General features: G+C 42.7%; 1 protein-coding gene across 2 annotated transcripts in view; it reads right to left on the bottom strand.

Annotated features, from left to right (window-relative positions):
- Positions 1–25,826, bottom strand: part of CCDC112 (coiled-coil domain containing 112) — a 29,034-nt gene extending 3,208 nt beyond the window's left edge. For both annotated transcript variants that reach the window (XM_032335392.1, XM_032335391.1), the window contains exons 1-7: positions 25,460–25,826; positions 15,374–15,495; positions 11,563–11,684; positions 8,414–8,503; positions 5,948–6,023; positions 5,165–5,555; positions 719–1,132 (exon numbers count right to left, since the gene is read on the bottom strand). In XM_032335392.1, coding sequence (XP_032191283.1) covers positions 719–1,132; positions 5,165–5,555; positions 5,948–6,023; positions 8,414–8,503; positions 11,563–11,684; positions 15,374–15,495; positions 25,460–25,576 — 1,332 coding nt within the window. In that variant the 5' untranslated portion in view covers positions 25,577–25,826. The remainder of the gene's footprint in view (positions 1–718; positions 1,133–5,164; positions 5,556–5,947; positions 6,024–8,413; positions 8,504–11,562; positions 11,685–15,373; positions 15,496–25,459) is intronic.
- Between the last annotated feature and the right edge of the window lie 1,385 nt (positions 25,827–27,211).

A 27,211-nucleotide genomic window follows, 5' to 3' on the forward strand; every position in this document is an offset into this window, starting at 1 on the left:
TTTTTCTTGTGTATGTTTTTTATTTCCCCCTACCTCTCAGCAGTTACCTTGATTCCATTAAGTACACACTGAGTTTCTACACCGTACCAGACCTGAGGGTACACGGATGAACCAAAAGGACAAGACCTCTGCCCTCATGGAGCTTTCATGACAGTGGGGAGATGGACAATGAACTAGGGAGCGCATCACCAGTGGGCGTAGGGCCAGCAGGTCTGGCAGAGAACACAGCCCACGTGTGGCCTGACCTGTGACTACCTTTCCAGCGTCCTCTGCGGCTGCTTCCCAGCTCCTGTCTGGTGCCCTGAGATCACTGTGGTTCTTACAGGTTTCCCCCTAAACCACACTGCTACCCTTCATGCTGTTCCCTCTGCCCTTCATGCTGTTCCCTCTGCCAGGAAGGATCCCTGCCTTTCTTCTCCTTCAAGACTGCACCCCAACATCACCTTCTGTCTGACCCCCACAGCTCTGGAACACTTCTCTCGCTGCCTGCCTGCCTCCCAAAGTCCCCTGCGAACCCCCTCCATCACTCTACTTCTGCGCAGTCTCACGTCTGTCTTTCCCTGGGGGCTATACAACCCACTAGGATTCAGAGAGCACAGCTTCCTCACTTTCACCACATGAATGCCGGGTACGGGCCTGTTTTTGCGGACCTCAGTCTGGAGCGGGACACCCCTACGTGGGGCCCTGAAGGCGGACCCAGGAACCATTACCGACTCACTCGTTCTTGAAACCTGGAGATCTCCTCGGCAGCCGTTTTCCTCTTTTCTGCCTTTTCTGCCTTTTCCTTCATCTCCTTCTCAAGCCTCAGAAATTCTTCCTGCTCTTTCTTCTGCTGGGCGTAACTCTCCAGGAGCAATTTTAGTTTAAACTGGCGTTGCCGCGCTTTCTGCTGCTTCTTCTCTTTCTCTTCCTCTTCTCTCACCTGGGAGGCGCGTCTCATGGACCTTTCTAGACTTTTCTGCTTCTTCCATGCTTCTACGGCCAGTTTCTGCTTCTTTCTTTGCTCCTCTTTTCGCTTTTGACTATCTTCGTTTTTACTGTGGAAGAGCAGAGATATGTTCTCCGCCTTTTCCTTTAACTTGAGAATTTCCTCCTTCTTTTGCTGCTTTTTGGTTTTCCAGTTCTGAATAGACTGATTAAAAAAAAAAAAAAAGAGAGAGAGACAGGAAGAGAAAAACATTTTTAATAACCAAGAGCACTTGAAAAGGCAACCCCAAATCCATCTTTCTAGAAAGAACATTGCTTGCAGGAGGCTGGTTGCTTAGGTTTTAAAACATTTTTTTTTTCCTGAACCAAAGCAACTTTTTTCTACTTCATTAAAAAAAAAAAATCATGTATCTTTTAAACACTGAATAGTGGTTTGTTCTTTTGGCCTTCCCCTTCCTCTCTTAATTCTCAGGTTCACAAGGAGGGCACCTTGTCAAGTAGCTTCCTCTCCTTTACCCTCTTCGTTTGCGTTCATGGGGAACATCTCTTTCTTCTGATTATCTCACTCTGCTTCCAAACCGTCTGTCTAGACTTAGAATGGTGACCTTTACCTCTGGTCAAATATCAAAAAAGGAATTAAAAGTGGGCAGCTTGGGAGCATGGGGTCTGAAGCCAGCTGTCTGGGACCAAATCCTGGCCCCACCATTTAGTAGGTGTGCACTTGGATGAGTCGCGGAACCTCTCTGACCTCACTCTGCTTATCAGTAAAAGAGGTGGAGGCGTACCTCTCAAACAGGGTTCCTGTGAAGATTCAGTGAGTCAGTGCCTGGCACTTAACGATTCACGAGTGTGAAAAAAAGAAAAGTAAAATTGCTGTACTGCACTTGTGGGTATATAAATATTATTTAAAATTCTAGCAGCCTGCTAGCAGCCATAAAGGAGACATCTCCTGAAACACTCTCCCCGCTAGTCAGGAAACAGTTTCTTCATCTTTTCTCATGGTGTAGCGTACACTCAAGAAAGAAATCCCCATGGCACGTGCACTGTATGCAAGGCAGTGGGAGAGGAGCCACGGATAATTAAAACACCACCAAGCGCCTTCTACAAGAGTCTCTCAGAGTGCGGGTCCTCAAAAATACCGAATGTACTCCAGAATGTAAATCAACGCACTGCTTCCTTTAGTGAGGACGTTTTCCATGGAAAAAAAAGGGAACTGAGCTACACAGGGTGCTTACTGAGTAGCTGATTCAGGTACAATTTATTGTACTGGAAACCAGCAACAGTACACAAACTGACATCCAGTCCATGGGCCACGTTTGAGTAGCACGACTCAGGGTGAGATAAGATACATGCCTACTAAACACTAGCATATAGAATGCACCCTAGCACGTCACTAAAGAGGTATAAACAAGGGACGCCTGGGTAGCTCAGTCGGTTAAGCGTCCGACTCTTAATTTCAGTTCGGGTCATGATCTGAGGGTTGTAGGACTGAGGCCCGGGTAGGGCTCAGCGCTGGATATGGTGCCTGCTTGAGATTTTCTCTCTCCCTCTCCCTCTGCCCTCCCCCCAACCCTTGCTCACACTCATTCTCTCCAAAAAAAAAAAAAAAAAAAAAATGTATATACAAGGCATCTGTGAATTCTGAGGGAACTTCTGTGTCTGAGTGGGCAAACAGGAAGTAGCTTCTGATCTGGGCAGATTTTGATGGGCTGGTATTGGAGGGGAAAGAAAGAATGGAGGCTCTAGAAAGACAGAACAAGACAAGCAAGGATGCTCAGGCTAGAAAGTTCAGAGCACGTCTGAAAGTCATTATCTTCAGTAGGGCAAAACGGCATATTAAATGAAGTGCAAGGTAAAAGTGGAAAATTTCCTACCCATCATCTTTTTTTTTTTTTTTTTTTGAAGACTTTATTTTTAAGTAATCTCTAAACCCAACGTCGGGCTCGAACTCCCAACCCTGAGATGCTGAGTTGAACGCTCCACCCACCGAGACAGCCAGGTGTCCCTCCTACTCATCACCTTAAACTCTGTAGAGTTAAAACTACATTCCCGATGCTTTGCCCCAAACTTCCCTCTTCTCCTCCAACATGTCCCACTTCAGGGAACAACTCTCAACTTGATTCAACCACACTCCTACATTCAATCAAGAGTCAAACATCAGGAAACAGACTGCGGAGAAGAGGGAGCTAGAATCCAGGTGGTTCATCTTTATTACAAGAAGCACTGTTCCTTCCCTTTTTCCCCAGGGAGGTGGCTCTCAAGCTTGAGCTCTTAATGGAATAACCCAGTGGCGTCATGAGAACACAGCCTGCTCCCCACACCCAGAGCTCAGATTAGGTCTGGGGTTGGGGCCGGAAAGTTCTAGTAAGTCCCCAGGTGATGCTGACTTTGCTGGTCCAGGGACCCCATGTTTTCAGCATCCTGGAAAAAAAGGCCAAATAATTTTTTTTTTTAAAGATTTTATTTATTTGACAGAGAGAGATCACAAGTAGACAGAGAGGCAGGCAGAGAGAGAGAGAGGAGGACGCAGGCTGCCTGCTGAGCAAAGAGCCCGATGTGGGACTCGATCCCAGGACCCTGAGATCATGACCTGAGCCGAAGGCAGTGGCTTAACCCACTGAGCCACCCAGGCGCCCCAGGCCAAATAATTCTTAACAGCTCATTATTTCGAGTTTTTAAAAATGACTTGTTTCCAGGGGCTTGGGTGGCTCAGTTGGTTAAGCATCTGACTTGTGATTTCGGTGCAGGTCATGGTCTCAAGGTCATGAGATTGAACCCAGTGATAGGCTCCGTGCTGGATGTGGAGCCTGCTTAAGATTCTCTCTCTTCCTTTCCCTCTGCCCCTCCTCCCCTCACCATCCCCCTGGCATGATCTTGCTTGTGCACACTCGCAATCTCTCTCTCAAAAAGAAGACTTATTTAAGAGAATTTTCTTAAAGTCCCAAATGCCAATTTTCCTATATCTTCAACTTACTTCACAGGGAAAAAAGTAACACACAAACCCTAGTTATTTTCTCTAACATTTTAAATTAAACCTGGAATCCACATTTCTTCAATACTCCTTAGGTATATCATTTGTTGAACAATCATACTTTTGCTGTCAAACCAAACCAGCTGATGATGTTTATTTTTTTAAACCTGGAATCCACATTTCTTCAATACTCCTTAGGTATATCATTTGTTGAACAATCATACTTTAGCTGTCAAACCAAACCAGCTGATGTTTATTTATTTTTTATTTTTTAAAGATTATTTATTTATTTATTTGACAGAGAGAGATGACAAGCAGGCAGAGAGGCAGGCAGAGAGAGGGGAGGAAGCAGGCTCCCTGCTGAGCAGAGAGCCCGATGCGGGCCTCAATCCCAGGACCCTGGGATCATGACCTGAGCCAAAGGCAGCAGCTTAACCCACTGAGCCACCCAGGCGCCCCTACCAGCTGATGTTTATTACAGCACAAGTCTACAAGAGGGACTCAGACTCAGACTATCTAAACCCACGGCACCCCACCAGGGGCAATTCTTGCCCTGCAGGGGGCACGGGCCATGTCTGGAGACATCGTTGATGATCACCACTAAGGGGGTGTTACTGCACCTTGAAGGTCAAGGCTAGGGACACTGCTAACCATCTACAGTGCACAGGACAGCAAAGTCTCCAACCCAAATAGTCCACGGTGCCAAGGCTGAGAAGTCCTGATTTAAACCAAAGCCAGAATAATATCATTGTGAAAATGGAACCTGTAAGGTATCTGCTACCAGTAATAGTTACTCTTTCCCCTGGGGTAGCCAACATCTTGAGTCTTTTAAAATAAACAATGAGGCTTAAGGGCCAAAACTCCAAGAAACTGTTAAGAGTCAAAGAGTCTTTTCCCTACTGCCTCTTTATTTTCTGTTGAAAACAGCCGGGCCTCAGTGGGAAGATGACTTTTACCAAAGGCCTAAGTAGCTCTGGATTTCCCACATTTCAAGAGGACATGGAGGGTTCTGCACACCCTCAGAAGGCCGGTGGCCCGCTGTTGTATTTCTCAGGGTCTTGAGACGTTCAGCTGGAGCTCTACCAGTTCAGTAAAATTACTTAACTTCTCATTGCCTCAGTTTCTCTTTTATTGGACAGTGGGTTGGGGGACTATAAACACACTTCCCAAGTGGGTGTAAAGGTAATGATCCATGTTAAAGAGTCTAACACAGTGCCTGGAAGACAGAAACATAAAACAAGTAATAGCTATTGTTATGATTTTTACCTCTTTTTTCCTTTCTTCCAGGGCCAGAAATTTCTGATACCATTTCTCGTGCTGCTGAACTTCCTCCTGCGTTCTTCCAGGAAGGTTTTCTAGAACTTCTCCCATGAACGCTGGCTTCCCTTTATGTTTGTTTCTCACCTTCACAAAGTTCTGGTGGTCATAGTCATCCCAGCCCCCCTGTCGCCCGCCTGTTTGCTGAAGGAATTTTTCGAAATCTACCACTTCTTCTGGAAGAGTGCTTGGCATTTCTCTGTCTACAGGAAGCTTGCTTGGCATGGCTCTGAAGGCCGCCTCAGCTCCTGAGTTCCCCAAAGCCCACATGTCGATTTTTCTGGATATGGCGCTCAACTCATTACTGGTGGTTTTCTCTTCTTTCAGAAGCTCTTCATATCTAAAATTATAAAGGTAAATTTTGACTAATAAGCTACAAACCGATCCAAATGGACCTTGCCTGCCCCACCCCCGCCAAATTTCATTATTCCCAACTCTTCTCATGTCATCTTCTCGAATTAAAATTATTTACATTATAAATCTAAGCCTTAAAAGAGTTTCCTCAGAGGGGAAAAAAAAATCTTTCAAATACTTATTTTGGTTTTCTGTCTTGAAACATGAAAAGCAATCTAAAACCCAAAACAAAGGAGGAGAAATGTTATATTGCTCTTGTGTAAGACTAATAATATTAAATACAGAACAAAAAAAAATGTCTTGTGTACAAAAACCTACTGGAGAGGTAATAAAAGATAAAGGTCCATAATTTTATATCAAAATGACTTTAAAACATACATTAACCTCTGTTCTTCCTTAAAAGTGTTAATCGCATTTTCAATTTCTTCCATCATTTCTCTGAGCTTTTCAACAACTGTAAAAACAAACAAACAAACAAACAAACATGGAAAGACTTTATGTCATATTTTAGTAGGACTAAGAATAAAATGTTAGGAGAAAAGGGAATGTTGCCTTAATTTCAAAACATTTCTTAACCAAAAATAAGATAATTGTGCTTTTATAAAGCTAATGTTTATGCCGGCAGTGTTTTTCCCAATTATAGATTTATTCCTGTGCACACATATTATTAAAATGTACTATCATTATTTTTCCCACAGAAATGCCTACTACTACACATACTGCCTTGTGACAAGCAGTCTTCATTTAACAAAATGTGGTTAAATACATGTGGTTAAGTTCTCATGTCAATATACATATGTCCCCCCTCATTCTTTTTTCGTGGTATCTCGCTGTCTACATTTACCCTAAGTCTTTTCATTAATTCTCCAAGTGATGAACCTTTCGGTAGATACAATGCTGGGGTGAATACTTTTGTGTAGTTATCTTGTATGCTCAAGTGTTCCTAGACAACAACTGAAAAATGTGAATGCCACATCAAAAAATATGCATGCTTTACGGTAGGGTCAAGGACAGCGCACTGTCCTGCTGGTGGCGCTCTACACCACTTATGGCTCCTGAGCGCCCCCTTCCTGTGCACTGTGGACCATTTCCATTTCCTCTCTAAGGAGATGAGAAATGGGTCAGGACTGATTTCACTGACATTTTTGTGATCATTAATGAGCCTGAGCAGTTTCTTCATGTGTGTTTTGTATTTCTTTTGCTATACCCATTTTCCCATTAGGTTATTTACCTTTGTTGCTCCAATCTGTCAACACTCTTTGTATGATATGGATATTGGTTTTTTAAGTTACATACGTATTGTTGATACTTTCCTAATTTGTTTGTCAACTTTATGGTTCTGGGATTTTTTGTGTGTGTATGAAGTAGTCAGTTATGTCTACTTTTGGCTCTATGGCTTCTGATCATCACTCTTATAAACTAGAATACAACTGTAAAATTATGAATACTTGTTGTTTTCTACAATTTTTATGGTTTCGTGTATTACTTTAGTAAGTAATAATTAGCACAGTCATAGTTACCATTTTTAGGTGCTACGTTATAAACACTGGATAAGTGCTTCATATGCTTGTCTCACTTCATCTCCCCAAGAATCCTGAGGTAGGTCCTGTAATTATCTCCATTTTACAGCTAAGGAAATAAAAGCTCAGAGAGTTCAAGTCATTTGCCTAAAAGCATGTAAGTAATAAGTGATTTGGTCCTTCAGGAATGAATGCTGGGCAGTGCCTGGGTGGCTCAGTCGGTCAAGAATCTGCCTTTGGGGGCACCTGGATGGCTCAGTGGGTTAAGCCTCTGCCTTCGGCTCAGGTCATGATCTCAGGGTCCTGGGATCGAGCCCCATATCAGGCTCTCTGCTTGGCGGGGAGTCTGCTTCTCTCTCTCTCTCTGCCTTCCTTTCTGCCTATCTGTGATCTCTTTCTGTCAAATAAATAAATAAAATCTTAAAAAAAAAAAAAAAAAAAAGAATCTGCCTCTGGCTCAGGCCATGATCCTGGGATCCTGGGATCGGGTACCACATCGGGTTCCTTGCTCAGTGAGGGAAGCCTGCTTCTCCCTCTCACTCTACCCCTGCTTGTGTTCCCTCTCTCACTGTGCCTTTCCCTGTCAAATAAATAAATAAAATCTTAAAAAAAAAAAAAAAAGGGAATGAATGTTGGCGTACTCAGGCAGGTAAGGATGCTATTTGTTTCCAAATGGCTAGCATTTGTCCCAACACTATTAAGCTTTTTCTTCTGTATTTGAAATGCAATTATTTGAAAGGTGATTATTTCAAAAAGCAAATGGTGGGAAAAACATTAGGCTAGGAATCAGGAAATTGGTCCTTTTTCTCTTCAGTAGCTGAACCTGAATGCCTCCACACCAGAGTTTCCATCTTGCACGTGACACTATGATCTGTTCTATCCACTTCCTAACTTGGGGGATGCAACAGCATTTTAAAGGTAAAGAACTATATAAATACCACCTGTCACAGTTAATTATCCAGTCTATCTTTCCCGATCCCTAACTAATATGACCTAGCTCCATTAAGGCCAAAGGGGAAAAATGGCGCTTATTAGGAGATTATATAAATATTTCTTTTTTTTTAAAAAAAAAGATTTTATTTATTTATTTGACAGAGATCACAAGAAGGCAAAGCAGCAGGCAGAGAGAGAGAGGGGGAAGCAGGCTCCCCACTGAGCAGAACCCAATGTGGGGCTTGATCCCAGGACCCTGAGATCTTGACCTGAGCCAAAGGCAGAGGCTTAACCCACTGAGAAACGCAGGTGACCCAAGTATATAAATATTTCTAGTGATAACAGCAAATATGAATATGTAAGTCAGAAGATGAAATCTAAATTCACTCACCATCAGGGGTAGGCTTCACATCTTTTAACTGGTGTTGAAGCTTCTTTACATTGTTGTGTATTTTGGCCAATTGCTGCTGGAGTTTTGCTCCTACAAGGAAGAAGTATGTACTTTCAAATAACTCTAAGACAAAGGTGGTTATAACTCAGGGTTCTTCACATAAGACTGATCACCATCACTCAGTAAAAGACAGCCAAGAGCAATTAAATAAAGGAAAAAAGATGGTTATTTGTGTCAAAACTGCCCGAACATTTTGAAGTACCCTTGCTCTAATTAAAGCATCTCTTAGTTTCCTCCAATACTTAAAAGCACAATGGGTTGTCTTACTATGAAAGGAAATGTTCACTCTCTCTCTCTTTTAGCTCTTAGGAGACTGAGTGATTGGACACTGTTCTAAACACAGGGAACATTAGCTCAGATATAATCGTGTTTTGCTCTTAGAAAGGATTTTTTTTTTGCTTTTGGTTATAATTTATGGAAATACAATTTGATATCTACTGTTGGAATATTAAAATTGTCTACCCAATATTAATTCTATGCATACCGTCAAACTTCCTGATGAGAATTAATGTCATCTAACCACAGCCTCTGTGACTGGGGTCGGGGAGACCCACTAGTGTCACGGTCATGGCCTTGGGGAGGTGCCCACCTGCTGTATAGTGGTACTTGTGCTACAGGTCACCAAGTTTGACCAAGGGGCAAGCCTGAAGGAACAGCCTAGGCCCACTGTAAAAGCCAGATGAAGGTCTCACAAAGACATTTTCAGATGTTCTATATCAGCAGCAGAAAAGACTGGATTCTTCGATATTTTTTTTCTGAAGTAATCATCTTACTTCAAATGTTTATTTAAATTATTAAGCTAGTATCACATATTTATATACATACTCACACAATAATATTACTTTATCATCATTGGGGTACTTTATATGCCCCCCTTCCTTTTTTGCAACTTTTCCACAAATAAGCATGAGGCTCCCGATAGCTGCCTAAAAGTCCTTAAAGCCAATTTTTAAAAAGATTTATTTATTTATTTATTTATTTCTCAGAGAAAGAGAGTGCACAAGCGGGGGAGGGGCAGATAGAGGGAGAGGGAGAAGCAGACTTCCCGCTGAGCAGGGAGGGCAATGCAGGACTCCATCCCAGGATCCTGAGATCAGGGCCTGAGCCAAAGGCAGATGCTCAACCGACTGAGCCAACTGTTTAAAAAGAAAACAATTTTTTTTTTTAAATTTACCTACAGGCTCAGAGCCAGTGTTAATATTCAAAACAAACATCACACATGTATATGTGACTTCGGTTTGTTCTATATATTTTTTTAAAGTAATCTGTTTCTTTATTTCAGTAACCTGTACACCCAACGTGGGGCTTGAACTCACAGCCCTGAGATCAGGAGTCACGTGTTCTTCTGACTGAGCCAGGCAGGTGCCCCAGGGTTTGTTCTAATTTCTGTTAAAAATCCAGAGTTCCATAAAAGCAGAAACATATCCAATGTATTTTATGGGGTTTTCATTCATTCACTGTTGGAACTCTAGGTCAGGCAAATTCTCTAGTGAAGTGTAGTAACTAGGGAAGTAAAAGTTTTGTTATTTCATTTTTGCCACAGTTTGATCAACTACAGTGATAATGCCACAGGGCAAATGATCCCTTAGTTATTCATTTGGAACTGACAGTATGTTCAGGCCGACCATTAAGGACAGCATTACATAAACACAGGCCAAAATTGTGGCATGATGTTTGAGGCAAGGAAAAGGTATTTACTTCTTCTCAGCTGTAACATGGCAAAGAGAAACTTCTATAAACTTATACTGAGACAATGCTCTCCCAGAGAAAACGAACACAAAGTGTGAATAAAGAGAGGTGAAACTGTGCAACAATGGGAAACGAAAAGACAGAAATGAAGTTGTCCTACAAAAGGGAATGCACAGAAGGGAGACCCTCCAGGAATGACATGATCAAGAGGTAGAAAGATTAGCCTTGCGGTGCCTGGGTGGCTCAGTCAGTTACTCATCTGACTCTTGATTTTGGCTTGAGATTCTCTCTCTCCCTCCTCCCCTCCCCCTGCTCATACTCTTGCTCTCTCTCTCTCTAAAATAAACAAACAAACAAATAAAATCTTTTTTAAAAAAGGTAAGTTTCTTAGTCATCTATAAAAGAACTGAGAGAAAGGAAGAAATATTAAACTAGGGATGTTTCAGTTTCTCCATAAATCAAAGAGGAGAACTGGACATTTGGTAATTATATTAGGTCCTGCTGTCTTCCCAACAGAAGACGAAGAATGGTTCTTGCCACTACCTGAGACAAGATGACTTTTTACGATACTACAATCTGAGACTCTGCAAGAGAACATTTATTAAGAATTTCTTTTAACTGATTATAAAGGAGTAGAGGCAGTGTGATTTTTATACAAGTCTTAATGGTTCACAAGGCTTAGTTGAAAACCATTATTTTTCCTTTATGCAACACGAAGCAGTTTTTTTTTTTTTCATGTTGCAACACATAAAATCTACAACAAAACCAGATATTTGTATAGAATTCTTTTCTGAAGGGCAACATTAGTACACCGTTAACAATGATTAATATTCATAACAAACAACAGAACATAATTCATCGTGCACTATATGGTACTTTCTCATGTATTACCTCACAGGATGCCCAGACAGCTCCCCTGAGGCAGAAATGGTGGGTTTTCTACCACAGACAAGCAAACTCAGGTTTAAGCAGCTGTGTGCCTACCCCACTCTGTACCATTACTAAGTCTAATTCCTGCATCCGCTGATGTTGACTTATTCAGTCACTAATACCAGGGTAAGGAGCTAAGAACTGAGAGCCCAGGAACCAATTTCCCTTCATTTTAAGAAATTTTAATGACATGAATGGGTTTGGCAATGGAAAAACAAAAAACAACAACAACAACAAACCACCTTCTTTTTCTTCTTATAGAGAGAGAAATGTACATAGAAAACAATCCAGTTTGGATGACCAAACTGGGGACCGGAAGGAACAGACCTAAATCCCTACCAGACAGACATATTACCAAGTAGAAAGTATTTTGACAGAGAATATAACAGAGTCAATCCACAAAGACAGAGCAACACAACCACAACTTGATGTCACTCAGCAGTTTATAGCTCATCGTGAACTCAACTTACTTTCTGTTTTCCTGCTGTTGATCAATTTATTTTCCAGTTCTTCCAGCATACTGTGCTCACTTCTGAAGTCACTTTTTTGGTTGTAGAAATGACTATGTTTATCTTTTTCTATGTTAATAACTCTTTAGGAAAAGAAACAAATGGCATAAATGTGAGTTGAGTGTATTTTTCATTGTTTAAAATACAGAGACACTCATTATAATCAGTACTTATGGACAGCTTAATGCACCTGAGGAGCCCAAATATAATTACGAGAATTAATTAAGGCTAAGGAGTCAGAGTAGTAGTTAGAAAAAAGTCAAGCTGGGGCGCCTGGGTGGCTCAGTGGGTTAAGCAGCTGCCTTCGGCTCAGGTCGTGATCTCAGGGTCCTGGGATCGAGTCCCGCATCGGGCTCTCTGCTCAGCGGGGAGCCTGCTTCCTCCTATCTCTCTCTGCCTGCCTCTCTGCCTACCTGTAATCTCTCTCTGTCAAATAAATAAATAAAAAAACTTTTAAAAAAAAAAAAAGAAAAAAGTCAAGTTCAACTATAATCATGAGTAATTTGAATCGCTGTTTAAATGACAAAACATGAGTTTCAGAAAAGGCACTCATGCACTTGCTTTGAAAATACAATAGCAGTCTGGCTCTTGATTCCAGGTCCGTCTTCCTGTGGCCTGAAAATGGCCACAGTTGCTGATGGTTGCTTTCAGGAGATGCAGTTAGCTTTGTAAATGGACCCAAGCCCTTTAGCCTCTGCTGGGATGAACTTCCTTCTCACTAAAATGCGAGCCCTAAACAGAGCTGTGATTAAATTATATAAGGGCACATCTCCATACAATAAAAATGTACTACACAAGTGCATTATTAATATAATGACTAAAACTAAAATTTCAAGAGGCAAACAATCCGCACAGACAGGAATTTGGGTGTATTTAGGGATATCGTCTACAAGGACTACAAAGCTTCTTCTGTACCATCTTTGCTCCTTGGACTTAGTCCATATTCCAGTAAGGAGATCTAATGTTAGTTTGAACCCTGGGGTAAGACAAAACAGATACTGGCAAGAAGAGTTTCTGGTTGGACAACAAAATATATTTTCTTCTTCCAGAAATCAACACAAATTCTCCAGTAATCTTGTATTTAATGAACGGTGGAATGTCTCAGGCCACTGACTTAATTTCATACAACCTGAGGGGTAACAATCTAAGGGAGTGTTCCCCAATATTTTCCACTTTGCCATTCATTAAAAAAAAGTTAATATTTATAAAGTTCAGTGGGGAAAACAGATGGGACCGTTCTGGGCCCTACCTGGCTATCTCAAAGGCCGAGATCATACAGTAAGTAGTATGTGGGCTTGGGAGAGGACGTGAAGGGTAGAACAGAGCTGTCAAGCAGTTTGCATGTCAACTCTTAAGGACTAAGCATGGCTCCCAGAGTCCTGTGCTGAGACTGGGAAGCCCAGCTAGGCTCTGGTTGCTGGTGGGGGAAATTACAGGGTCAGACAGAAATGTCTACATGGACAGGGGATATGCTAGGACAATAAATAAGTTAAGTTCTGTGATTCCTGATTTAGAAATATACCCCTGTAAAGACACTCAAAATGGACCGAGACAAACAGCTAAACACAGGGAAAGATGCTTAACCTCACTTATAAGAGGAGAAATGCAAAGTAAAACTAGACCACAGTAACCTCATGCACCTCTCAGACTGGCGAACATACCAAGTGTAAGTACATCTTCTGTGGATGAAACTGTGGGGGAACGGATCCTCTCACACCTTATTGGTGGCACTGCAAATGGCCTATAGTGCTCTGGCAATATTTATTACACCTGCAAACCCACATGCCTTGGACTGAGCATTTCTCCCCCTAGGAATTTTTCCTAAAGATGCACTTAGACATACACAAAATGACATGGACCTACGCAGATACTGTGATTTGCTGTGGCCAAAGATCGACTAGAACATAAGTGCCCACCACTATGGGGGCAGGTTACATAAATCATGGTACATTCACGCCCTGGGACACAGCCGAGCAGTACCATGTTCCATGTGCTGACGGGGAAAGAGCTCCCAAGATGCACTCTTCTTCTAACAAAGATTTTATATGAAAATGTTAGACACACCCAAAAGTAGAGACTGACCAAATGACTCCCCTTGCGTACCCTCAAGCCACTCTGATTTGAAAATGTGACCTCTCTTTTTCACCTAGCTCTTTTCCGTTTTCATATCTCTCTGTGTTTTACGAAGGCATTCTAAATCAATGCACTACATGATATAATTCCACCCCAGGACACCTGAGTGTGTGTCTCTGGGGACTACGGATGCTAAACTAGAAGGCCACGATCCTGTCTGACAAAATCAACAAGTCCTTGGTATCTACGATACACTCGTAGGTTAAAAATAAAACAAAACAAAGCAAAATGCACAGTAGTGTGTACAGTATGCTCCCATTTATATAAAAAAGGAAAAATATGAATATGTATTTTTATTTCCTCCTAAGTGCATAAAAATCCTGTGGAAGGATACATAAGAAACTAAAAATAGCAGCTGTCTGAAGGGAAGGAAGTGGGTGGCTGAGGCCAGGGGTGAAACAGAGACTTTCCACTGTGTACCCCTCAGTGTGTGTTGAGTTTTGAATTGTGTGACTGTATTGTTACCTATGCAGAAAACTAAACAGAATTATATTCTGAACTGTTTGTTTTTTCTGTATACAATGAAAATTTTTGGCCAGAGACACTCTACTGATGGATTTTTCTAATACTCTTTCCATGAGTTTTTGCAAAATCTTAGAACAAGATGAAGAAAGCCTAATCAGAACTGTAAAACCAGCACATACTGGCAAAGAAAGTCTCTACTGGTTTGGTTTGCTGTAGACATGGCCATTAACCACTTGGCTGGTTACCCATCTAAGGACAAACGGAAGCCAGACCCCCAACCTACAGTCCAGTCCTACCTCAAATCATGCAATAAAATTGTATTTTCCGAAATTCTGAGTTTTAAAAAATGTAAGTAGTACATCCCTGCGGAGAGCATTCAATCCCCCAAAGCTCCAATATGGTCTAACGTTACACAATGCAGGAGTATACTTTTTTGCTGGCAGAATTTCTAAACAGAACTGCCACTAATCCCGGGCCAGAGACCACTCCCTACAACAGGCTCCAGTTCTCCTGACTTCTTTAGCAAATTCAAAGCAGCTGCAGGGTAGGGTTGGATGCTGTGAGCTCTAAGGCTTTTGCTCCTCCTTCACAATATTTCTCACATCATGGCGCTGCTGACAAGGCTGAACATGCAACAGACACCACTGGCTGTTAAAAGAAAAAAGTATGCACACGCTAACAGTTAAAACAAATGGCAACTTCTCAATTACTCTAGTCTTGATGGGCTGGACGGATCTGAAAGGAGAGAGACCGAGGGAGGGAGATCAATGAAAAGGCCATTTCAAGAAAAATAACTCGAGGGTACAGACTCTTCGTTAAAACTACTGACTCTCAAAAATATTTACCAAGCGCTTGCGTTGGTCAGTGAAAATGTACGGATGTATACGATCTAAAGAAATAACCGTTTTGTTTCCCTTGAAATACGCGGACTCAAAATAACACACGAAACTGAGGTAACTCTACTTAAAACTGCGTGTGACATAGTCTGTTATTTGTCTTTTTCATACTCCTGCCTTTCTTGTTCATCTCTGGAATGCCAGTGACTAGAATTTTGTAACTTAATGTGAGGTTGGAGAAGGCGTAGAGTAGGATTAGAACGAGTTAGAATGAACTTCATGGTGTCCACAATAACATGGCGAGCAGTGTTAATTGAAGATAATGCTCTTATACTTACTGATTTTTTAATTTTTCTGCTGTGCGTATGAACTCTGCTTTCTTTGTCCGACTAACTTTCTGCTTCCAGTTTTGAAGCTGAAAAGGACGAATCCCACCCGAAGTACCGAAACAGCTGTCGTTCTACACAGAGAATAAAAACAAATTCACCATCGATAATAGAAATGGCATGAGATGAAGACAGGATTTTTTTTCGGAGAGAAAGCATCAGTAATGAAGTCTCTTGGGGGAAAATGTGGGGGCCCATCTTATTTAATATATTAAAAATTATTTTTGTTTATTTTAATTAAAAATTAAAAATACATTTTGTGGAAGGAATATCTACCTTAAAATCTAAATTAAATATTAAGTCTCTGGGGATTTTTACAAAAAGATCTAATTCTTTCAGTCATTGAACAATATGTACTGAACACTTATGATGTGACGTATGGAATGCTGGACGCCAGGGAAACAATGATGACCCCGTCAACAGGGCCCCGGGCTTAAAGTCTGGTAGGGGAAACAGATTTACACAGAAAAGGGTAAACGAACAATAAATTTTAAAAAATACCAATTGCAATAAGTGCTACTTAAGAAATAAACAGGACTGAGTTAGAGATAATGAATTAACACACTGTTTTTCAGTTACAATGGCCACAGAAGTTCTATTGAGAGGATGGCACGTAATAAGGAAGCCTGGAGCCAGCCATGTCAGAGCAGCAGGGACAGGAGTCCTAGGCAGAGGGCCCAGGGTGTGCAAAAGTGGCAGGGCAGGAAAGACCTTGGCTGGTTCAACAGAGAAAGAGCAGAGGTGACATGATGTTAGTAAAGGTGGGGAGTTTGGTAGGAGATGAAGGTAGACGGGCAGGTATGTGGCCTGTCACTTTGGCTCTTTAAGTCACTTGGGGGTCTGGATTTTACTCAAGGGTTTTGAGCTAGGACAATACCACGATACATGTAATCTTTTAAGAAACTCTTTCTGGCCATTTTCGGAGAATAAATTAGTGGGAGGAAGGAGAGGAGGTAAAGCAAGCCTGGAAGCAGAAGGATGGAGGAAGCAGCTGGCTCAGCAACACTAGAATGACGGCGTCTAGGACCACTGGGGCGGCGGTGGATAGAAAAAGGAGGGGCGCCGGGTGGCTCAGTTGGCTGAATAATCGACTCTTGGTTTTGGCTCAGGTCATGATCTCTGGGTCCTGGACTGAGTCCCACGTTGGGCTCCATGCTCATTGCAGAGTCTACTTGTCCCTCTGCCTCCCCTTCTGCTCTCCCCCTGTTCTCTCTCTCTCAAGTAAATAAAATCTTTAAAAAAAAAATGAAAGACTAAATCCATCTTGGATCTGTAACAAAGAGGAATTGCTGACAGACCGATTTATATGAGAGAGAAGGGAAACAAGGCTTTATATTTCTTTTACATTTCTAGAAACAAGCTAAAAAAAAGTAATGAATTTAGGATATATTTTATCCACTGAGATATAATTCACATTACTCTCTCTCTCTCTCCATATATATATGTAAATATATATATATACATATATTTATACACATCTCCATCTAAAACGTACAATTCAGTGGTTTTTAAGATATTCAAAAATGTGTGCAAATATCACTACTAATTCCAGAAAATTTTTGTCATACCAAAAAGAAATCCCATACCCGTCAGCAGTTCGCTCCCCACTCTTCCCTACAAGCCTCTGACAACCGTCTAATCTATTTTTGACTCCATGGATTTGCCTGTTCTGGACAATTAATATAATTGGGACCACACAACATGTTAACTGTTTGTGTCTGGCTTCTTTCACTTAGCATAACGTTTTCAATATTCATCTACATTGCGCGATAAATCTGGACTTCATTTCTTTTTATGGCTGAGTAATATTCTATTGTATGGATCTACCATCTTTTGTGTATCCATTCATCAGCTGATGGACAGTGGGCTATTTTCCAATATTTGGCCAATATGAATAACGCTACTGTGAATATTTGTGTACAGGTTTCAGTATGAATATGCTTTCCCTTGAGCACACAACTCACAGCAGAAATTTTGGATCCTAGGGTTAACTCCAACATTTTACTTTCTCATTTTAAAAATTGGGTTGTTGGCTCAGTTGATTAAGCATCTGCCTTTGGCTCAGGTCATGATCCCAGAGTCATGGGATTGAGCCCCATGTTAGGCTCTCTGCTCAGCAGGGAGTCTGCTTTTCCCTCTCCCTCTGTCCCTCCCCCCAGCTCATGCACTCTCTCTCTCTCTCAAATAAATAAAATCTTTAAAAAATAAAAAAATAAAAATTGGGTTTTCTTTTTATTGTTGAGTTGGGGGCATTCTTTATGTATTCAGGATATAACTCCCTTCTCAGGTAAAAGACCTGCAAATATTTTCCCAATTTCCCTGAGCCATCTTCTCATTTTCTTGATAACATCCTTTAAAGCACAAATATTCTCAATTTTGATAAAGCCCCATTTATCCATTTTATCTTTGGCTGCTTCTGCGTTAGACAGCCTACAGAAAACATTCAAAGGTCATGAAGACTCACATCTATATTTTTTTCCTAAGAGTTTTATAGTTTTATGTCTTACATTTAGGTCTCCATCGATTTAGGGTTTGTGTTTATATATGGTGTGGCAAGAGTCTAACTGGGCTATTCTGTGTGTACATATCCAGCTATCCCAATGCCACTTGTTGAAAAGAATCTTCTTTCCTTATTGACTTATCTTGGCACCCTTGTTGAAAATCAACTGTCCATACATAGGGTTTGCCTATTAACTGTCATTGACCTATATGTCTATCCTTATGCCAGTACCTCACAGCTGATTACTGTAGCTTTGTAGTAAGTTTTGAAATCGGGAAGAGAAGTCCTCCAACTTTGCTCTTCAAGGTTGTTTTAGCTATTAGGGCCCCTGGCCTTTCACATGTGAATTTTAGGATCGGTTTATCAATTTACGCACAAGATGGCAACTGAGATTTTCAGAGGGACTTCAACTCTGTAAATCAATTTGGGGATTATGGCCATCTTAACTCTTCATATTCATAAGCCTAAAATATCCAATGATGTAGGTCTTCCTTCTTTTCTTTCAGTGATGTTCTGGAAGTTTTAGAGTATAAGCTTTGCTTTTTGTTGCTGTTGTTAAATTCAGTCTAATGCAAGACTAAAGTCTTGTGATACTACTATAAACAGAATTATTTTCTTAATTCCATTTTTGATTTGTCCATTGCTAGTATATGGCATTAAGACCAATTTTTATTGATTGCTTTTTTAATCCTTCAATCTTGCTGAATTTATTTGCTCTAGACAGTTTTTACTTGGATCCTCTAAGTTTTTTATATACAAATCATGCCACCTACAAATAAGGATAATTTTACTTCTTTTCTAATTTGTTCCTCTTGCCTAATTGTCCTTGCTAGACTCCCCAGCGGATAAGTAGTGAGAATGGACATTCTTGTCTTAGTCCTTATCTTATATGGGAAGACTTTTAAAATTTTTTTAAATTTCTAATTATTTTTTTATTTTTATAGAGAAAGAGTAAGGATGAAGGTCAGAGGAAGAGGGAGAAGCAGAGTCTCCACTGAGCAGGCAGCCTGATGCAGGGCTTGATCCTAGGACCCAAATCATGACCTGAGCCCAACGTGGATGCTTAACCAACTGAGCCACCCAGGTACCCCTGTGAAAAGCTTTTTATCCTTTGTCATTAACTATTATGTCACCTGCAGGCATTTTATAGATGTCTGTATCAGATTGAGGAGTTTCTATATATTGCTAGTTTGTTGAATGTTCTTTTTATCATGAAAAGGTGTTGGCTCTTGTAAATTGCTCTTTCTAAATCTATTGAGATGATTATGAGGTCTGTCCTTCATTCTATTAATAAATAAGTTCTATTATATTGATTGATTTTCATATGCTGAACCAACCTTGCATGTCTGGAACAAATCCCAACTGATCATGGTATGTAATCCCTTTCATATGTTGTTAGATTTGGGTTGCTAGTGTTTTGTTGGAGAATTTGCATCTGTATTCATAAGAAATACTAGTCTGTTATTTTCTTTCTTGTGATTTCTTTGTCTGATTGTAGTATCAGGGTAATAATAATGAGATGAAAAATGCTGAATGAGTTGAAAAATGTTCCCTCCTCTATCTTCTGAAAAAAAGTTTGTTACCAAAAAAAGTACATTTAGGACTGACTTCTATCTTTATTTCCCCATTTACTTTTTACCAGTACTCTTCACTCATATTCTTCTTCATTTGGATTTGAATTTCTATGTAGTCTTATTTCAGTTCAAAGGACTTCCTTTAATATTTCTTGTAGGGCATATATGTTACTATTTGTTTGTCTGGGAATGTCTTAATTTCCCCATTTTTAGAGAATAGTTTTGGTGGACATAGAATTCTTCATTGACAGTCCTTTTCTTTCAGCAATTTGACTGTCATCCCACTGCCTTCTGGAATCCAAGGTTTCTCATGAGAGGTCTATTGTCAATCTTATTGAAGATCCTTGTATGTGTTGAGTTGTTTTTCTTCTAGTGATTTCAAGATTTTTAAAATTTAAAGATTTTTAAAATTTTTGTCTCTGTCTTTCAACAGTTTGATTATGATGTGTCCAGCTATGATCTCTGAGTTTACTCTACTTGGAGTTCATCAAACTCTAATGATATGTAGATTAATATTTTTCATCAAATTTGGTAAGTTTTCAGGGCACCTGGGTGGCTTAGTTGGTTAAGCCTCTGACTATCAGTATCAGCTTCAGTCTCAGTCTCAGGGTTGTGAGTTCAAGCCCTGCATCCGGCTTCACACTGGTTGTGGAGCCTGCTTAAAAAAAATTGGGGAAGTTTTTAGCCATTATTTCTTCCAATATTCTGCCCCTCCCCTTTTCTCTCTCCTCTCCTGAGACTCTCAGTATGTATGACCTTCATGGTGTCTCACAGGCTCTGTTCATTTTTCTCTTTTTCTTTCTGTTCTCAGTCTGGATACTCTGAATTGGCCTATCTTCAAGTTTCCTGACTGTTTTTTTTGCCAGCTCAAATCAGATGCTGAGCCCCTCTAGTGAACTTTTCATTTGAGTTATTGTACCTTTTGACTCCAGAATTTCTATTTGATTTTTTTTTTTTAAAGATTTTATTTATTTATTTATTTATTTATTTATTTGAGAGAGAGAGAGAAAGAGAGAGAGAGAACAGGAGAGAGGTCAGTGGGAGAAGCAGACTCCCTGCCAAGCAGGGATCCCGATGCGGAACTCGATCCCGGGACTCCAGGATCATGACCCGAGCCGAAGGCAGTCGCTTAACCAACTGAGCCACCCAGGCGCCCCTCTATTTGATTTTTTAAAGACTTTTAATTTATTTATTTGATAGAAAGAGATCACAAATAGGCAGAGAGGGAAGCAGAGTGAGAGGGGGAAGCAAGCTCCCCGCTGAGCAGAGAGCCCGATGCAGGCCTCAATCCCAGGACCCTGAGATCATGACCTGAGCTGAAGGCAGAGGCTTAACCCACTGAGCCACACAGGTGACCTTCTATTTGATTTTTTAAAAACAATTTTAATCTCCTTATAGGTATTTTTAATTTGGTGAGAAATCATCTTTCTGCTTTCTTTTAGTTCTGTAGCCATGGTTTCCTTTAGTTTTTTGAATGAATTTAAAACAGCTTATTTAAAGTTTTTGTCTATTATTTCCAACATCTAGTCTTCCCCTGAGATAGCTTCTTTTTACTGCTTAAGAAAAAAAATTATCTTGTGTGTGAATCATAAGTCCTTGGTTTTTTGCATGTCTCATAGTTTTTTGTTAAAAGCTTGACATTTAAAAACTATAATTTGGTTAATATAGTCGAAAATCATATCAATATACAATTATTATTATATTACAAATATATTACAAACATAACAATTTTATTAAGAAAATATAATTTAACTCTGAAAGTGAGATTCTCTTCCAACCCCAAGCTTTGTTGTCGTTGTCATCTGTTTAGTCAATTTCCTGAACTAATTCTGCGAAGTCTATATTCTTTGTTTGTATGGCACTGCTTGGTTAGCTCAGTTATCACCTAATGGTTGACTGGTCAGAAGTCTTCCTAGATGCCGTGACCAGTACATCTCCCAGCCCTTACTGAAGGGGTCTGTGTGCATACCAGGACATAACCTCAGCACGTAGGCAGGCAGTTTACACGTCAACCTTAGCCTTTGTTGTCTCTTGCACAGAGCCTCAAGGCCAGACAAAGATGAAGGCTCAGAGCTTTCTCAGGTCTTCTCTGGTGTACTGGTTTCCTACTGCGACTGCAACAACTTAATACAAATTAGTTTAACACAACGTTTTTGGCTTAAACCACACAAATTTATTCTCTTACAGCTCTGGGGGCCTTATAATTACAGTGTTGACAAGTTCATGTTCTTTCTGGAGACTTCAGAGGAGAATCTAGTTCTGTGCTTTTTTTTTTCAGCTCTCAGAAGCCCCCTTCATCCTTGCCTCATGCCCCTTCCTCACATCACTGCATCCTCTTGCTTCCATCTTCACATCTCCTACGACTGGCTCAGATCCTTCTGCCTTCCTCTGATAAGCACCTTTGTGAATACACTAGGCTCACACAGATACGCCAGGATAATTTCCATTTTAGGATCCCTAATTCAATCACATCTGCAAAGTCCCTTTGACCATGCAAGGTCATAGGGTCACAGGTAATGGGGATTAGAATATGAATATGCTTGGGGGGCCTTTATTCAGCCTACCACACCTGAACATGGGCATAGCCCTATGCATGTGGGAGATCTTCTAGAATAAATCCCTTGTGAGGAACCATGTCAAGTTAGAGAAGAAATGTAGTTATTATTGAAGGACTACTCCAAGCAGCCAAGGGCTGTAGCATTTAGGCGATCAGAGGGAAGTTCACTTAAGGAACAAAACAAAACAGAAGACCCAGCCCTATCCCGGTTTAAAGCAGGGCCATGCACTAGTGGGTTACTGTTAGAGATACCTTTAAAAACTCATAATTCAACTATTAAAATGATGAAGAGGGAAACGGCACTGGAGAGGAAGGTAGAGAGATTTGTAGTCTCCAGTCCTGAAAGGTACTGGTGAGGGGGATTATCAACAAGTAACACACAAATTTTACAAAGGACAGACGGAGCACGTTATTACTTTTCTTTATGGGTAAGAACTTTATAGGGTTCCACACCCTAAGGAGGTTGGAGAATAAAATAAAATATACAATGTTTCTAAAACTTCAAAGACAGTTTCTCCAAAATAATTTAAAGAAGCTGTTCTAGACTGATTTATGTCCACCTCTATTCATATATTGAGGCCTTACACCCCCCCCCCCCCCCCCCCCCCGGCTTTGTGACTATATTTGGAGATAGGGCCTTTAAGGAGATAATTAAAGTTAAATGAGGTCAGAAGGGTGAGGTCCTATTCCAATAGGACTATTGCTTCCTTATAAGAAAAGGAAGGGACAACGGTGATCTCTCTCTCTTTCTCTGTGTGTGTACAGACAAAAGGCCATGTAAGGACACCTGAGAAGGCAGCTATCTACCTGACAAGAAGAGACCTCATACCACAGAACAATCCTGGTGGGCACCTTGATCTTGGACGTCTAGCCTCCAGAACTGTGCGAAAATTAACTTCTATTGTGTAAGCCACCCAGTCTGTGGTATTTTGTTATGGATGCCTTAACAGACTAATACAGGGCTTTTAGATATTTTGGGGAACACCTCTTACATTATGAGGTTGTCATCAGGAAAATCTCTCCTCAAGAAAACATTCATTGGTTTCACTATTAGAGTCAGTGGGAATACTCATTCACTTAATCATACAACAAACACTCAAGTTCAGTGGTAGGCTGAGGATTTGAGTGTGTAGGTGTGTGTGTTGTATACTGAGGGAAGTCCAAAGATGGATAACACCTAGTTAAAATCCTCAAAAACCTCACAATATGGCACAGCTGTGATTCTAATTTCTTTTTTAAAGTCCAAACACCCTCGAGAGAGTCTACTCTGTTATTGTCATCATCATCAACTACGAGGCTTTGCCTTCCCTAAAATGATGAAACACAGAAAGGAGGGTGTTTCAAGCTCAACACTCCCAACATTTTGGACTGGATAATCTTTGTTGTTGTTGTTGTTGGGTGGCTGTCTTTCAGCTTCTACCCACTAGATGCTAGTAGCATATGCAACCCATCTCCACCCCAGTCCCAACAACCAAAAACATCTCCAGACATTGCTAAATGTTGGGAACAGATAAAACATCTGAAATGGCTCCACAGGTGATTTTGATCCAAGCCCTGGAAGGGTAAACCTCTGAGGACCACCCGAAGGGAGTGATAAAAAGGTTCATTAATAACAATATTATGCAACCTGTGAGAAACGCAAACCAGGAGGCAAAACATGGTTATAAGAATTTAGAGAACAAATCGATTTGAACTAGAGTAAGCCAGAAAGGTTTCAGGGAGAAAGCCAGAAAGATGGCTAAACCACTAGGATCATACATCAAACAAAATGTAAAAAATTATTTTTAAAATATTTTATGCATTATCTATTTTTATATATTTTACTTTCTTTTTTCTCCCCCTGAGACATTTGGGCCAGAGTTAGAATAATAAAAAGAATTACAGAGGATGTGTGAAAACGTTTGCCTGAGATGGAATTTCCTGAGCTCATATAAGTAAAGACAGAAAATTGCTATATTCCTTTAGAGGAAGAAAAAGATGGAGGCTATCCTCAGCTCCCAATGGCCTTCCTTCAGGTTTGGATTGATGCTTAAATATTTAGTGAGTGCCTACTATGTTCCAGGACTAAACTCAAAAGTGGAACTGGGAATACAATAGTGAATAAGACTTCCAAAGTTTCTGCCTTCATACAACTTACGTTCCTATGAGGGGGGTGGAGGTGTGGGGAAAGATGAAAATATGTAATACAGCATACAGTAGTAAGTGCTATGGAGCAAAATAAAACCAGAAAAGGGGATACAGTGGGCTGAGTAAGGGGATTCAGTTTAGGGAGGTCATGAGAAGAATCACTGAGCTGATGGCATTGGAACAAAGATAAATGAAAGAAACGGAGTAAGCCGTAGAACCAAGAGGGAAGAGCATTTCAAGCAGAGGGAACAGCAATTACAAAGCTTATAGGGTAGGAGAGAACCAGGCATGTCTGAGGGTCAACCAGGAGGGGGCTATAACTGCAGCCGACTTAGAGCCAGGGCCTGGAGAAGAGCCAACAGGGAGATGGTGGAGGTAGCACACAGGCCCTGCAGACCATGGTAAGGACACTGGCTTTGACTATGAGGGTTCAGAGCAGAAAGAGTGTCACTGCTGGACTGAATCGCCCTGGCTGTTGGGAATCCTTTCGGAAGGCAAGAGTGTTGGAACAGAAACCAACTAGGAAAGTATTTCCGGCAGGAAGGTATGATGATGTGGACAAAACAGGGGCACTGGGGGTGTTAAGAGTGGGATTCCCGGCTTATTCTGGGTTCTACATAGAACACGGAGGAATTCCCCATGCTTTGGGTGTGGGCTGTGAGACAATGGGAACAGGGAAGGTCTTCGGCTTAAACAACAGGATCCGGCCATTCCTGAGGATCCTGTGGTCCACGCTGCCAGAGAAAGGGGTCGAGGCAGATCTTTGGAAACACATCTGCCTCGGACCACCCCGTATTTATTCCTCCTTGTGTTCCCCAGCGCAGGGGCAATAACAAAGCAGCCACCCATTGCCGGGCACCGAAAGTGTCTCCAACCACGCTCTGTGCCAGGGCCTTCCCAGACGTGAGGACCACAGCTGGGTAAGGTGCCGTTACCAGACCCAGTTTTTGGAGAAGGCACTGAGTCGGGGAGAGGGTATGCTCGCATCGCGAGGCTAGGAAGCGGCAGAGCCAGGGCTTCCACCCAGATCTTCCCTCGATTCCAAAACCACATGGAGGTGGCTTTGCAAAGGCAGCGGAAAGCACAAGCCAACAAAGCACAGCGCCCGGCGTGGGCCAGGCCGCGAGCAAAGGGAGGCTAACGCCGCGCCTCCCGCCTCCGGAACCGCGCTGCAGAGGACACCTGTTCGGCGAGGGCCGGGACCCGGTCCTGCACCCGGCACCCACCTCCCCCTCGGGCCTCCGCCCGCCTCCAGCGGCTTCGGGCCCTCCCGGATTTACCTGTTGCGGCACCTGCGCTGCTCCCACTCCGCTCCCGGTGGCCGCGCCCGCCCCCGCCACAGCCCCGGCTACCGCGGTGGCCGCCGCCGCCACCACGACCGTCGTCAGGGCGGCCATCTTTCCTCGCCCAGCCGCTCGGGCCGCAGCGGCCACCCGGGGCCAGGGGGTTCCGGCCTCGGGAGCTCCTGGTCCTGCAGACCGTTCCGGGCACCGTGGGGCTCCGCGGGACGCAGAGCACAGCGGAGCCAAAGCGTAGGGCGGGGCCGGGGCGCGGGGCGGGGCCGGGGCGCGGGGCGGGGCTCTGACAGGTTGCCGGGCACCGCCCAGCCGGAGTTGAGGGCGGGTAAGGCGGGGCTCTGCCGGGATGCAGGGCGGGGTCGGATGCTGGGCGGGGCAGGAGCGGGGGCGGGGCCGGGGCTCGGGGCGGAGCGGGAGCGCGGGCGGGGAAGAGATGTGGGCCAGGGTCTGTGCGCAGGGTGGGGCACAAGTTGTGTGGGCGGGGGCAGAGAGGGGCAGGGCCAAGTTGTGGGGCGGGGCAGGGGCGGAGTATGGGGCGGGGTCGGGCGGCAAGGCGGGGCTCAGCGGGGATGCTAGGCGGGGCTAGAGTGCCGGGCGGGGCTGGAGGAAGGAGTCAGTCCGCGGTTCAGAGCGGGGCGGGGGCGCAGGCGGGGTCCAGACGTGGAGCAGGGGCGAGAGTAGGGTGGGTCGAGGGGCGGGGCCAAGACGTGGGGCGGGGCCAAGACGTGGGGCGGGGCCGGAGTGCCTGCCAGAGCCACGCCTGGGAGCAGTGTGGGACGGCGTCAAGGCTGGATGCGGGGCGGGGCCGGACTGAAGCCCGAGCCGCCGGAGCGGGGGCGGGGCGTGGGCCCCGGGGGCGGGGTTGGGCGGATTCGAGGCTAGGCGGGGACTGCGTGCAGGGGGGCGGCGATCCGCAGAGCCTCCCTGCGCTGTTGCAGGTTTGTGTCAACTTTTTCCGTGCACTTGTCTACTCTTATGCAGCAAAATCTTTCTAATCCCCTCATTGAGCTCCGGTCCCCCACCCACCTCTTACTGTCAAACTTCCTTGTCTCATATATGCATACAGCTCTATCTATAGATGCCTAAAGATACTTTACGTAACAGAACTTCTTTCTAGGTTTCTACTAAGCGCTGGCGAAACTGGGTGTAAATGAAAAAAGGATTTATTTAAGGGCTTGAACGAGTAACTATTAACTAACACTTTCAAAGACTCGAAAGAGGGCATGGCCCATACTGTCAGATACCAGGGGCAGAAATGCCACACTTGGTCAATAAGAAGAGCTATGTCAAAGATACAGTGACGGGGGTGGGGGCGGGGGTGGTTGGAAAAAAGCCATAGATTACCGCTGCAATTAAAGCACAGGCAACCAGCGGCAATTCGCCTGGTTCTCGGACGCACCGTCTTTTCCTCCCGTATAAAGAAATAGATTCATTCATTCATCCCTTCACTCATTCAATCAATATCCAGCTCCTACTAGATACCAGGCACTGTTCTACGTCTTTAGAAGTCACTGTAGAGTTAGACACGAGTGCGCACGCGCGGACACACACACACACACACACACACACACACACACACACGAGGTTCCTTCTAAGGTTAGGGAATTTAAACAAGTAAACACACGGGTATTTACTGAGCACTTCCTTTGTGCTCTCACTGTTCTAAGGAACCCAGTGAAGCAGGTCCTGCTATTATCTCTTTTCACAGAGAAGGATACAAACCTAGGCTTCTGA

This window comes from Mustela erminea, chromosome 3 (genome assembly GCF_009829155.1).
Source record: "Mustela erminea isolate mMusErm1 chromosome 3, mMusErm1.Pri, whole genome shotgun sequence".
Taxonomy (NCBI): Eukaryota; Metazoa; Chordata; class Mammalia; order Carnivora; family Mustelidae; genus Mustela; species Mustela erminea.